This window comes from Taudactylus pleione, unplaced genomic scaffold, assembly GCF_031769625.1.
Source record: "Taudactylus pleione unplaced genomic scaffold, aTauple2 ptg000037l, whole genome shotgun sequence".
Classification (NCBI taxonomy): domain Eukaryota; kingdom Metazoa; phylum Chordata; class Amphibia; order Anura; family Myobatrachidae; genus Taudactylus; species Taudactylus pleione.
The window spans coordinates 706788-719239 of record NW_028284439.1 but is presented as its reverse complement, the minus strand read 5'-3'; the positions used below and the strand labels follow the sequence as shown (position 1 = coordinate 719239).

The 12452-nt window shown below is 43.1% G+C and overlaps 1 protein-coding gene across 5 annotated transcripts in view; it reads right to left on the bottom strand.

Moving 5' to 3' along the window:
* Positions 1 to 11679, bottom strand: part of NMD3 (NMD3 ribosome export adaptor) — a 65279-nt gene extending 53600 nt beyond the window's left edge. The window contains exons 1-4 of one of the 5 annotated variants that reach the window (XM_088452356.1): positions 11472 to 11679; positions 4916 to 4976; positions 4328 to 4462; positions 135 to 231 (exon numbers count right to left, since the gene is read on the bottom strand). In XM_088452356.1, the coding sequence (XP_088308482.1) occupies positions 135 to 231; positions 4328 to 4462; positions 4916 to 4976; positions 11472 to 11499 (321 nt within the window). In that variant the 5' untranslated portion in view covers positions 11500 to 11679. Of the gene's footprint in view, positions 1 to 134; positions 232 to 4327; positions 4463 to 4915; positions 4977 to 11110; positions 11304 to 11471 lie in introns of those variants that run through there. The other 4 variants (XM_088452360.1, XM_088452359.1, XM_088452358.1 and 1 more) reach the window with 4 other exon arrangements.
* Positions 11680 to 12452: the final 773 nt, after the last annotated feature.

Here is a 12452-nt window from a genome sequence, read left to right as displayed (position 1 = left end):
GCAAACAAATAGTTTTAATTTGCATAACTTGCTATAGATAGCAACCAAGTTTCAATCTACTGGTTAGAGCACCTGTTAGCTGTGTTAGTAAGTGAATGGTACACACAGTACCATGTGATACACTCCAGTCACACCTTGTTCAATGAAGCCTTCAGTTTTTTCAGGCACAAAGTGAGTAGCTCTCGGGACTCCAAGGCACACTGGATCCATGTCCCTGGTGGCTGTAGATAGCTAAAACAAAGAGAATCTATTACTAGTCCGGCCCCTGTGCAACATTCAATGTTTTCACTGTTATTGTGGTTGAAGTAGACTAATGGGGAGGGGGCTCAGATCTCACACATTCAACACTACCTCCTCCAAAATTAATTGGAGTTATCCTCTTCTAAAAAAAAAAAAAAAAGAAAAAAAAAAAAGGCAGTTTAGTCTTTGTAGATGTCCTTCGCAGTGTGCTATGAATAAAACAAGGTACTACTGTTGTGGGCACTGCCATACTCAAGTTGGAATGTGACGACTCTAAATGTGCCTCAGCAAAGACAAATGGTCTGCGCAGCATTACTAGGAGTGGAGTCTTAGTAGAAGGTAACGGCCATGCCTCTCCTGACACAGACGTAATCTAGTCCATTTTGCTGACACTCCGTTGCAAGAGGAATGTCCTTGGGATAACAATGAAAAAAAAAAAAGGGGATTAACTTTTGGGTGCAGGTTGGCTAGATGAATCTATATTGAATACCAATGAATCTGTCTCTGTATGTCTCCACCAATAGTGGGGAGAGTGAATGGTCCGACAAACGTATGCAGCTTCCAAAAACAATTTACTATCTATTCACAACTTGAGGTATTATGTGCAAGTAACATCTCATAGGTTTATGTCAATTTCACTCGCTAAAGTATTCCGCGTTTCATGGGTCACTGCCCGTTTCATCAGATACGGAAACTGCTGACGATAAAAGTGAGAGAGTTTGTTGTGTCAGCATTAAGTAGCCAGCTCTATTTTATTTCTTACAGTAAATCGGGATATGCCCTCTCTGCTCACAGTCCCATGTGGGTGTCATGATTTAGATGTTACCTGCTCCTACCACCTACATTTTGGAATAAATACTTTTGGAAGGTGGGCTGCAAATGTACAATTTTCATTGTAGCTACAGTATTCCAAGTAACACCAACTGAAAGCATAACATTCATCACAGACTAGCATATCCAGGGAGCGAGACCCTATGGACAATAAGAAAGCTGTCCAAAAGACTACATAACATTAGAAGCAGATGTGAACTTTAAAAGCATCAGTGCTAGGTACAACTGGGACTTGTCTTCAACATGTACATTAAAAACACTGCAGACTAATCCCACTGAGTCATCCGATTCCCCCATCCTGACACCAGTCAAGTCAATACCCACAACTGAAAGAGGATTTTATTCTTTTCCATCCTGTGTATCTCTTTATAAGCTATTGTCTGGTAAGCAGACAATCCCTACTCTGCAGAAAACCTTAAATACTTCACGGATGGGGGAAGATCTCATTCTAATTTTAAATAAATTTGATGACACCCACATCTGAATGAGGGAAGTCCTCTCTTTCAGTGATGTGACTGCTAAGTAGTTGGCACAGGTGATCAGCAGACACCACCAACCTGCATCGTAGATAACATTACATTTTCCGGAGAGGAGGTGAGAGCCCTTATAGAGCCCCACTGCCCACATGAGCTCATGTACAGGCGTGGACAAAATTTGTTGGTACCCTTGTAGCTCATTAAGAGCAATGCTTCATTCCTCCTGAAAAGTGCTACAATGAAAAGCTATTGTTTTACGCATACCTGCATGCCTTTGCTGTGTTATACAATAAGGAAAAGAAATGGAAAAGAGGAAGTATTGCTTACTATCAAAAAGGTATTCTAAAATGGCCTGGACAGATTTGTTGGTACCCCTTGGGTAAACACTTTATGATGTATGTTCGAGCAACGGCACAACGCGATGGAATGATATATTGCAGCACAGTAGATAGGACGACACAATGAACGACAAGCACGTATGCGCAATAGAGTGTACGCACCACACAATCTGCATGATATATTGTTCCAACGGTTATCGGAACGAGATATCATATTGGATTATAGTAGGAGTTCTCAAACCTAATCCTCAAGTACCACCAACAGGTAATGTTTTCAGAACTTCTTTAATCATGCACAGGTGAGTTAATCTATTTTACTGGGTCAGTAATTATCCCACCTGCATCCAGACTGAAATCCTCAAAATTGATCGGTTAGTGGTACTTGAGGACTGTGATTGAGAATCCCTGGATTACTGTAATATATAAAATTAATTGCTTTTTTAAATTAGTAACACACGTCTTTAATCTTCTAATCAGACATTCAGTCTATTTAAATGGAGAAAATAAGTCACTCTGCTGTTTGGTATCATTGTGTGCATCACACTGAACATGGAATGCAGAGAAAGCAAAGGAGAGAGAAGTCTGACCCCTTCCAAGTAGCTTGATGTCTCTAGGACTAAAGTTGCAAGTATTAAGATGTTTTAAGTACATGGGACTGTAGCCAACCTACTCCAGAATAAACAGAGGGATAGTGACAAAGAGTGTCAAGAAAAACTTTAGACAGAGGAGTCAAAACTGGAGTTTGACAATTCAGCTCAACTGTACGTTCACAGAAGAAACAACCGAAGATCTCAAAGAAAAGGACACAGTAGGACCATACCTACTGTGTAACATGCAGGAGTCTTTGTTAAATCCTGGGGTTTCTTTGCTGCATCTGCACAGACAGCCTTGAATCTGTGCAGAGCACAATTGGTTCTCAAGACTATTAAGGCACTCTGGTGCGAAACATACTGCCCAGTGTCAGATAGCTCTGTCATGGGTCCTCCAACAGGATAATGTTGGACACCATACACACAGCTAAAAGCACCCAAGAATGAATAGGACCTAAACATTGGACCATTCTGAGGCGGTGTTCTATGAGCCCTGATCTGAATCCTATCAAACAGCTATGGAAACTGCTGAATCATGCAGTCTGAAGAAGTCACCCATCAAACCTAAGACAGCTGGAGCAGTTCACCTCAGGAAGAGGGGTCAAACTTCCTGTTGACAGGTGCAGAAAGGGGAAGCAATCCGGACGCCGACTGCCTATATACCGGCAGCCGGCTTCCCGACTGTCTTATCCCGGCAAGGGTGAAATGCCGGGCGTCTAGATGTAGACGCCCGCATTTCCCCGACGCCGGGAGACCGGCGCCCGGCATCATGATCGTAGGGGGGCGGTCGGGGGGAGGGTTAGGTTTAGGGCTCCCGGGGGGGACTTAGGGTTAGGCACCCCCCCGGGAGGGTTAGGGTTAGGCTAGGGGGAGGGAGGGTTAGGGTTAGGCACCCCCGGGGGGGACTTAGGTTTAGGTAGCGGGGAAGGGGGTGGTTAGGGTTAGGCACTTAGAGGGGGGGGGGGGGATTAGGGTCAGGCACTTGGGAGGGAAGTTAGGGATAGGCACCCCTAAGGAGGGTTAGGTTAGGTTAGTGGATACTTACCTATCCACGATCGGGATTTCCAGCGCTGTCGGGCTTCCGCTGCGTCGCACTCTGCTCCTGTCGGGCTGCCGCTGACGGGAATCGAACCGCCGGCCATGCGGCCAGCGGTATTTCATACCCATTCCGCAGAATGCTCACTGAGAACTACAGAAATCACCTGATTGCAGTGATTACCCTTAAAAGGTCCCAACATCTTTGTCCATGCCATTTTCATTTAATTATTTAAAATATTCTGATGAATTAAAAATCAAATGCAAAGTCTAATTGCTATTAAGTATAGAATAAACAATGATGGATGACGATTATCACTTTCAAGTTATTGCAGAGAAAAATATGGGTTCATTGTTCGTGGAAAGGTACCAACAAATTTGACGTCGTCTGTAAGTACTCATGGACAGCCTCATTTGTAAGAGAGGAGTCTTTCAAACAATGTGCTCCCTTAGTTATTTTCTGGAGATCATGTGATCACTAGACAGTTACACCTAACACTATAGAAAATATTACATTTTCATGAGATAGGGGGGGTATTAATGCCCAGATCTCCCCCATTTAAAGTCAAGTACCTAAGTCAGTCATGTGAAGCAATTTGTAGCATCCAATTGTGACGAAGACTTTTTCGAGAAAAAAGAAAACAAACACGCTTGGTGCAAGCTGAGTCGCATGGGACCTAGTGCGCTGCGAATGGCTGTTTGGCGCCACTGCAGCAATAGTGTATGAGGACACATCTGTAAATCCAAACATCTAACAGCTTCATACAAAGACAGATTAAAATAAAAAATAGGAGCAGTTATGAAGCTTGAGACTTACCGTTCACACTGCTTGCAGAAATGCACAGACACTTGCTTTGGAATCCCTTCGCTGATGTCGACCTGTGTCCGTAGACATGCCACACACATGTTCGCGGGGTTTGGAGGGATTGGAATTCCACATTGGCAACAAAGGCTAAAAATACAGATCAAAAGCAAATAATTAGCCAAAAACATATGCAGATCATCAGGGGCACAGAGACTACACTGCCAGATACGAAAGCGATCGCAATGAACACACCCCCCCCCTATTCACACAGAATACTGGACCCTTGAACTCACCGGCAGTCCCGACGGCACAATTTGGTGCTTTTTAATGGACACGATCTGCATACGATTACGATAGATATGATGGGCTGCACATCTGATCATGCGATACGTTTTAAGATCAGCGGGAGCACAAATAGGATTGTATCCTACCTGTTACACAATTTGAACACGATTCATCGTATGACGCGTCGCAAACCGGGCAATCGGCCCGGAATTGCGCGCTAGGGTACGGCCAGCATAACTCACTAAACCAATAATAAAAGTCCAATAAAAATTGGACTCCTCTTAATACTCATTGCTCCTCAAGAGTTCTCCTTACATGTTCCCTTGGCTGCTAGTTGATGGCCCCGTCATGTACTCCATCCTGATAAAATATGAATCTGGAAAACAAGATCGAGAATGATAGACATAAATGCGGAGCAGGAACACAAGCCTAAAGTTTAACTTCCAGATTTGTTTTATTTTCAAAAACTGATGGCAACATTTTAACTATGTACAAATGTCAAAAGGTACAATCTATATGTACCAGCAGTTTTCATTTGATGACCAACCATATACTCAAGTTAATAACATACATATATAAATTGCAATATCTTCTACATATAAGTGTATATAAAAGAGCAGTCTTATGTTTAGCATAATGTAGATTGTACAATCTGCTTGAAATGCAGTTTATAATAGAACGAGAATGCACAATATTTTTTTTCTTTTGAGATTTTTGGCAGCAATTTGTTTAAAAGGCCTCAGTTTGTGACTGCGTGTGTGCACATATTACAACTACAGAAAGATGAAAAGACATTTGCAGGGGCACCAACATAATAAAGAGGGGAAAACAAAAATATGGTTGAAACATTTTGTAACACTTCTATAACATATCAGATAAGGCTCTATATAATTCATTATCAACTGTTTATTCATTTCAGACCTTGTTAACAGACAGCCTTGTTTTTATAACGTATCAATTAATAAAGTGGATCTCTCACTAATAATTTGAAATGAGTGTGCTAGTTGGTAAACATTTGGGGAATATTAAAAATAACACTTTCACACTGCAGTCACTGTTCTAATCATTTATATCGGAGAAATAGATCTCTAAAATTTTAATAACATTTCAATCATCGTTATGTCAATGTTATGAAGAGTTACAACATGACCCGTTTTTATTATATAGTAACATTATTTAATGTCTAGATCTATAAAACAGCAATTTTAGTTTGATAAGTGAAAAATTTAGCACAACCTGTGGATCCCTACTGTGTGTCAGTCAGTCATGGATAAATCTGTGCACTGTTAAGCTGGCCACACACACTAGACCAACTTACATCCAACCAGCAAACTAGTTGATTGGTTGGAATGAAAATCTGGTAAGGAATGAAAGCAAATGACAATCAGCAATTTGCTCCCAAATGCCGGAAAATGGACAATAACTGTTGTTTAAACAAATTGTTTAGATCAAACATTTAATAAACTTTGTCTGAACGACCATTTATATCTGTTTTCTGGCATTTAGGAGCAAATTGCTGATCAGTTACTCCCATTGCTTACCAGATTTTCATTCTAACCAATCAACTAGTTGGACGGTTGGATGAAAGTTGGTCTAGTGTGTGGCCAGCTTAAAGCTAGACACACACCTACAGATTATCTTTCCAACCAGCCAACTTGTTGGAACAAAAATCTGGTAATGCATGGCAACAAATACCAATTGGGCGTATGCTCCCAAACTCTGGAAAATGAACTAAAAGCGTCAGACAAGTTTGTTACATAGTTTGATTTAACAAATGTGTCTCAGTGCTTGTTTTCATCCATTTTCTGGTGTTTGGAAGCAAATGGTCAATTGTCATTTGCTCTCATACATTACCAGATTTTCATTCCAACCATGTTTAGGTTTTAGACACTTACGGGCCTATGTATCTAAGCTCGATGAGACATAATATTGTGGGAGAAAAAGTATTAGCCAATCATCTCCTGTCATTTATCACACACACAGGGGTATTCAATATGAAATGTTAACTTCACTGTCGAAGTTAACGTTTCATACCGGAGTTTTTACCTGCGTTAAAGTATCGGGCGCGCTCCCGCTTATCCCCGTATTCAATATAAAATTAACGAAAACGGGAAACTCCGAAGTTGGATTTGCGTAAAGTTTTAAATTTTTCCTTAAAATAATTGTAAGACCCCCCCTAAAGTTGTAAAAACATGGGGGAACACTATGGGTACCCCCGTTTTAGCCTTTAATTGAAAGTCGGGGGATTTAAATAGCCGCAGCAGGTGTTTTTTTCCCGACATTGAAGAAGTGATGCAGAAGAGCACTTAGGTTATTTTTTTCGTTTTTTTAAGTGGTCCCATCAAATTTGGGGTACATGAAAATGGGTACTAGCATATTTTTAAGTCCCTAAAGTAAGTTTTTGAAAACTCTGCATTTGTGCACCTGCCGCTATAAATCTATTCTTCAAAACACCTGCCGCATACTTACAGAATAGCCCTGAATCTATTTCCCTATTGTTAAACAATTTTTATCCCTTTTTTTTTTCACCCCAATTTTTAAATTTATTTTTTGGGGTGTCCCTATTTTTTTTAAAACTTTTTTTGACATAGTTCTTTTTTAAATGTCATTCCCAGGGGTGCAGGCTATTTTTTTTAAGCCTGCACCCCTAAACCCCAATTCTGCACTTTTTTTCGACACCTATTCAATGGTGAAAAATGATCCCTGTTTTTTAAAAAATGACCCTTGACCCCAATTAAGGAAAAAAACGGGAATTTTGGGGAAATATGCCAGGGACCCCCCTAAAGATGTCCAGACATGGGGGGATCACTACGGGTAACCCCGTTTTTGCCTGCAAAAGAAAGTCGGGTTTTTAAATAGCTTTGCAAGGTGTTTTTTCCTGCCGCGGCTATTAGAAACCCTGACTTCCTTCAGGAGTTAAAAATGGGGGTATCCATAGTTATCCCCCATGTCTAGACATCTTTAGGGGGGTCCCTAGAATATTTCCCGAAAATTCCCGTTTTAGTTAACCTGTAAAAAAAATTACAAAAAAAATGACATAAGGTTCCCCCCCCCCAAAAGCCAAACCAGCCCCAGGCTTGCCAGCCAGTGTTGGTTTCTAAAAATACGGGGAACAAAATGTGTAGGGTTCCACCGTATTTTAGAAACCAACACCAGGCTGCAGGGACTAGTGCTGGTTTTAAATATAGGGGGCAAAAACGACGTGGGGTACCCCCTATATTTAAGACCAGCACCAGACCCAACCGACCGGGTTGTAATGCCACAGCCGGAGACCCAATCACCGGGGCTCCAGGTCCAAAGCATTACACCCCAAGTCGGTCAGCGCAAGCCAGTGATCTCGGGGGGGTCGGGGACCCCCAAAAAAGGGTCCCCCCTCTCCCGAGCACCACAGGCTTACGCTGAAGCCTGGGGCTCTTCCCCATACCCTTTGCTTGGTGGGTATGGGGGTAATAGGGGGGCCAAATAATGTAACACTATTGTACTTTACAGTGGAACTACAAGTGCCAGCATGCCTGCCATTTTGCACTTGTGGAACTACAAGTGCCAGCAGACATGCGGCACCTGTAATTTCACTGTAAAATAAATAGTTAAAAAAAGACAAAACACACACACCGTGCCCAGTATAAGTTTATTACATACACCTACTCATTCACACATACTTACCTATACCAGAAGTTTCTGTCCCCTTCTCCAGTAGAGATCCATGGTACCTGGCCCTGCAAGAAAGATTTCATACTCACCTACATCCAGCGCTGGTCTCCGCAGTAATCCATGGGATTAAAAAAAAAAAAAAAAAAAAAACGAGTTACCCGATCCACGCTACAAGCTATCTGTATGTGTGTTGTCACACATACAGATAGCTCCCGAATGGCCGCTGCCGGGACTTCACGGGGCATTGCAGTCCCATCAGCGGCAGCGCTCACTGTAGAGCGCCCGCTGATTGGCTCCGGCAACTGACAGTTCCCACGTGGGTGAATAAGCCACACATACAGATAGCTTGTAGCGTGGATTGGGTAACTCGTTTTTTTTTGTTTTTTAATCCCATGGATTGCTGCAGAGACCAGCGCTGGATGTAGGTGAGTATGAAATCTTCCTTACAGGGCCAAATTTGAAGGATCTCTACTGGACAAGGGGACAGAAACTTCTGGTATAGGTAAGTATGTGTGAATGGGTAGGTGTATGTAATAAACTTATACTAGTCACGGCGTGTGTGTTTTGTCTTTTTTTAACTATTTATTTTACAGTGAAATTACAGGTGCCGCATGTCTGCTGGCACTTGTAGTTCCACAAGTGCAAAATGGCAGGCATGCTGGCACTTGTAGTTCCACTGTAAAGTACAATAGTGTTACATTATTTGGCCCCCCTATTACCCCCATACCCACCAAGCAAGGGGTATGGGGAAGAGCCCCAGGCTTCAGCGAAAGCCTGTGGTGCTCGGGAGAGGGGGGGACCCTTTTTTGGGGGGTTCCCGACTCCCCCGAGATCACCGGCTTGCGCTGACCGACTTGGGGTGTAATGCTTTGGACCTGGAGCCCTGTTGATTGGGTCTCTGGGCTGTGGCATTACACCCCGGTCGGTTGAGTCTGTTGCTGGTCTTAAATATAGGGGGTACCCCACGTCATTTTTGCCCCCTATATTTAAAACCAGCACTAGTCCCTGCAGCCTGGTGTTGGTTTCTAAAATACGGTGGAACCCTACACATTTTGTTCCCCGTATTTTTAGAAACCACCACTGGCTGGCAAGCCTGGGGCTGGTTTGGCTTTTGGGGGGGGACCTTATGTCATTTTTTTTCTAAATTTTTACACATTTTTTTTTACAGGTTAACAAAAACGGGAATTTTCGGGAAATATTCTAGGGACCCCCCTAATGATGTCTAGACATGGGGGATCACTATGGGTAACCCCATTTTTAACTCCTGAAGGAAGTCGGGCTTTCTAATAGCCGCGGCAAGTGCATAAATGCGACTTTGAAGAAAGTGGTGCAGAAGAGCATTTAGAATTTTTTTGGGGGAAAAATAACTATGCCCAGCAAATTTGGGGTACTTGAAAATGGGGGTCAGCATATTTTAAAGTTGCTAAACAGACTTGAAAAAATCATGAAAAACCCACTTGCGCAAGGAGCTGCAATGAAAAAAACACTTGGGGACGCCCCCAGAGTCAAGTTCGCTATTTTTTAACTTTGTTCCCCAACATTTTTTTTTTTTGGCCCCCAAATTCAAAGTGCTTTTTTGGGGGTGTCCCGATTTTTTTTTATTTTTTTTTTGACACATATCGTTTCAAGGGGTCATACTGAAGGGTGCAGGCTATTTTTTTTTTTTTTTTAAGCCTGCACCCCTAAACTCCAATTCTGCGCTTTTTTTCGACACCTATTCAATGGTGAAAACTTATCCCCGTTTTTTATCTTCGACTTTTCAAAACTGCGATAAGTCTTTGATATTGAATAAGGTGTAAGAGTAAAACCTCCGATAATGACGTCATAGCTCCGATATTAACGCAAAAACAGACTTATCGCTCCCATATTGAATACCCCTGACAGCCTATAAATTGTAAGTTAGAAGCAGATTGGTTGGTGATTTATAATTCACAATTATATCTCTCATCAAGCTTTGATACATAGGTCCCTTAAGCTGGTCATACATCTAAAAATTATCTTTCCAACCAGCCAACTAGTTGGAACAAAAATCTGGTAATGTATGGGAGCAAACAATATTGGCTGTTTTTTCACAAACACCAGAAAACGGTCACATAGACAGATTTAACTGACTTGTCTGAACAACCTTTTATGTTTGTATATTGACATATGGGAGCAAAGGGCTAATTGTCATTTGATCCCATACTTTACCGGATATTCAATCCAACTAGTTGGCTGGTTGGAAAGATAACCATAGAGGCGAGTGGATAAAGGTGTTATGTAAAATTTTCCTGAAAACTTACTTTTAAATGTATGAAGGTGTTATGCCCTAGGGATCATAGTAAGAAGGTTATTTTAAATGTTGGTAGTCTATTTCTGATATATTTTGTGGCTCAAGTGCTCTGTCCAACTGTATATATGTTTCCTCTAAACATAACACCTTCTTCCACTCAGCTTTTCAGTCTTAAGATATGTGGCCAAGCTTAAGGGGTCCCCAAGGACTGGAGTTTGGAAACACTGTCATAAACCTAGAATTGCAATATAAGGTGACATAATAAAATCACTGTCATTTCCCATTAACAAGGCATAGCCAGGGGGAAACAATAACAACACTGGGCAGGTCCTAAATACAATGTTCAACTGTGACACTGGGCTTTCTCCATCCAGGCCAGGGCCTGTCCCACTGCTGATAACAGAGAGAAGGATGCAGGTCATCACATCTGACAGCGTGCTGCCATGTAAGCCAGTTCCCCCTGTCTGTAGGAAATCTGCATGCCTGTACTATGACTGCTTTCCTCTCCCTGAGAGCCTGCCCGTGTAGTGGCCCCCAGCTGCCCCGTGTTTGTAGGCCCAGCACCCTCCTCGGCCAATCAACATCACCTGATAGGTTACTACATTACCAGCAAATGAGACACACAGGGGGGGGGGTATACGCAACCCTTTCACCACCTCTCTCCCGGGCACATGGGCTCCCTCACAGCACTGACACCCTCCCGGCAGCAATAGAAGCACCATGTGGCAGGAGCAGCTTCCGCATGACGTCACGTAACAGAAGGACCCCGGCCCGGAGCGGGTGCCCAGATCACTGCCTGTCAGCTTAGCTGCAGCATATAAACCGCTAGGTACACCATCCAGTACACTGTACTACAGACAGCATACATTAGTAGGCACTGCGCTAGATTTAACCACCGAATTTACAACTACATTTATTTCGGTTTACACTTCGTCCCTTCATTCATACATGCAGGGCCTGATTCTGATGTCGGCATCTGCGATCGGTAGTGGATAGATCCCCCTCAGTAGATGTACCCTGACGTCATCAGTTACTGTCCCACGTGAGTGCAACACGACAGGTCGCGATGGCACAATTGCCGACTATTCTGTAGGGATGAGGAGTAAGAGAATCACGCCAGTAGGAGACCCAGAGCCACTTGAGTGCACAATGAATTTAGGCGCGGATTGGGGCGGCTCACACTATTGCCGGGCTGAGTGCCGCGATCGCGCATCATCCGCTGTTCGGACTCCGGAGGAGCCATCTGTGACATCCTAGCTGTATATTGGCACAGCGCATGACGTCACGCGCCATGCACCGTGCACCGCAGAGACTGCTGGGGAGGAGCCGCAGAAGAGGAGGCTGGAGCATCAGAGAGACCCTGAGCACGGTAGGTGGAGCTGCTGCACGGGGTGCTGCTGGGCTGCCATGGAAGTGTGTCTGTGTGTGCCTTCTGTGTTACTTTCAAGGCTCAGGCACGCCCCCTGAATCACTAGCCCGGCTGACTAGTGTGCAGGAATCACATGCAACAATAACAAAGTACTCTATCCAGTACTCTATTGCTGTTGTATGTGACTAGTTACCATGGTGATTGAGGGAGGTGGCAAACAGGAAGCTCCCCAGAGGCTGCTAGACAATGTTATTTTACATATGTCACATTCACTTTTAATCATACACAGTATTATACTTACCTGTCCTACAGACGCAACCTTACACTTATGGAATCTCTACACAGTTTACAGATGGACTCAAATGTCTGAAGCCGTTTTATGACTGACCCATTAATACTTTGGCCTAAATGCAATAGAGTGCGAGCCGATGCCGCTGTGGGAATACATGCGAGTATTTATTTATTTATTTTTAAACCAATCTTGCTTTTGCCTTTTACCTCTCTCCTTTCCCCTCTCTACTGTCCTGGTCCTGTCATCCTCGTCCTTTTTATGTCCTCTC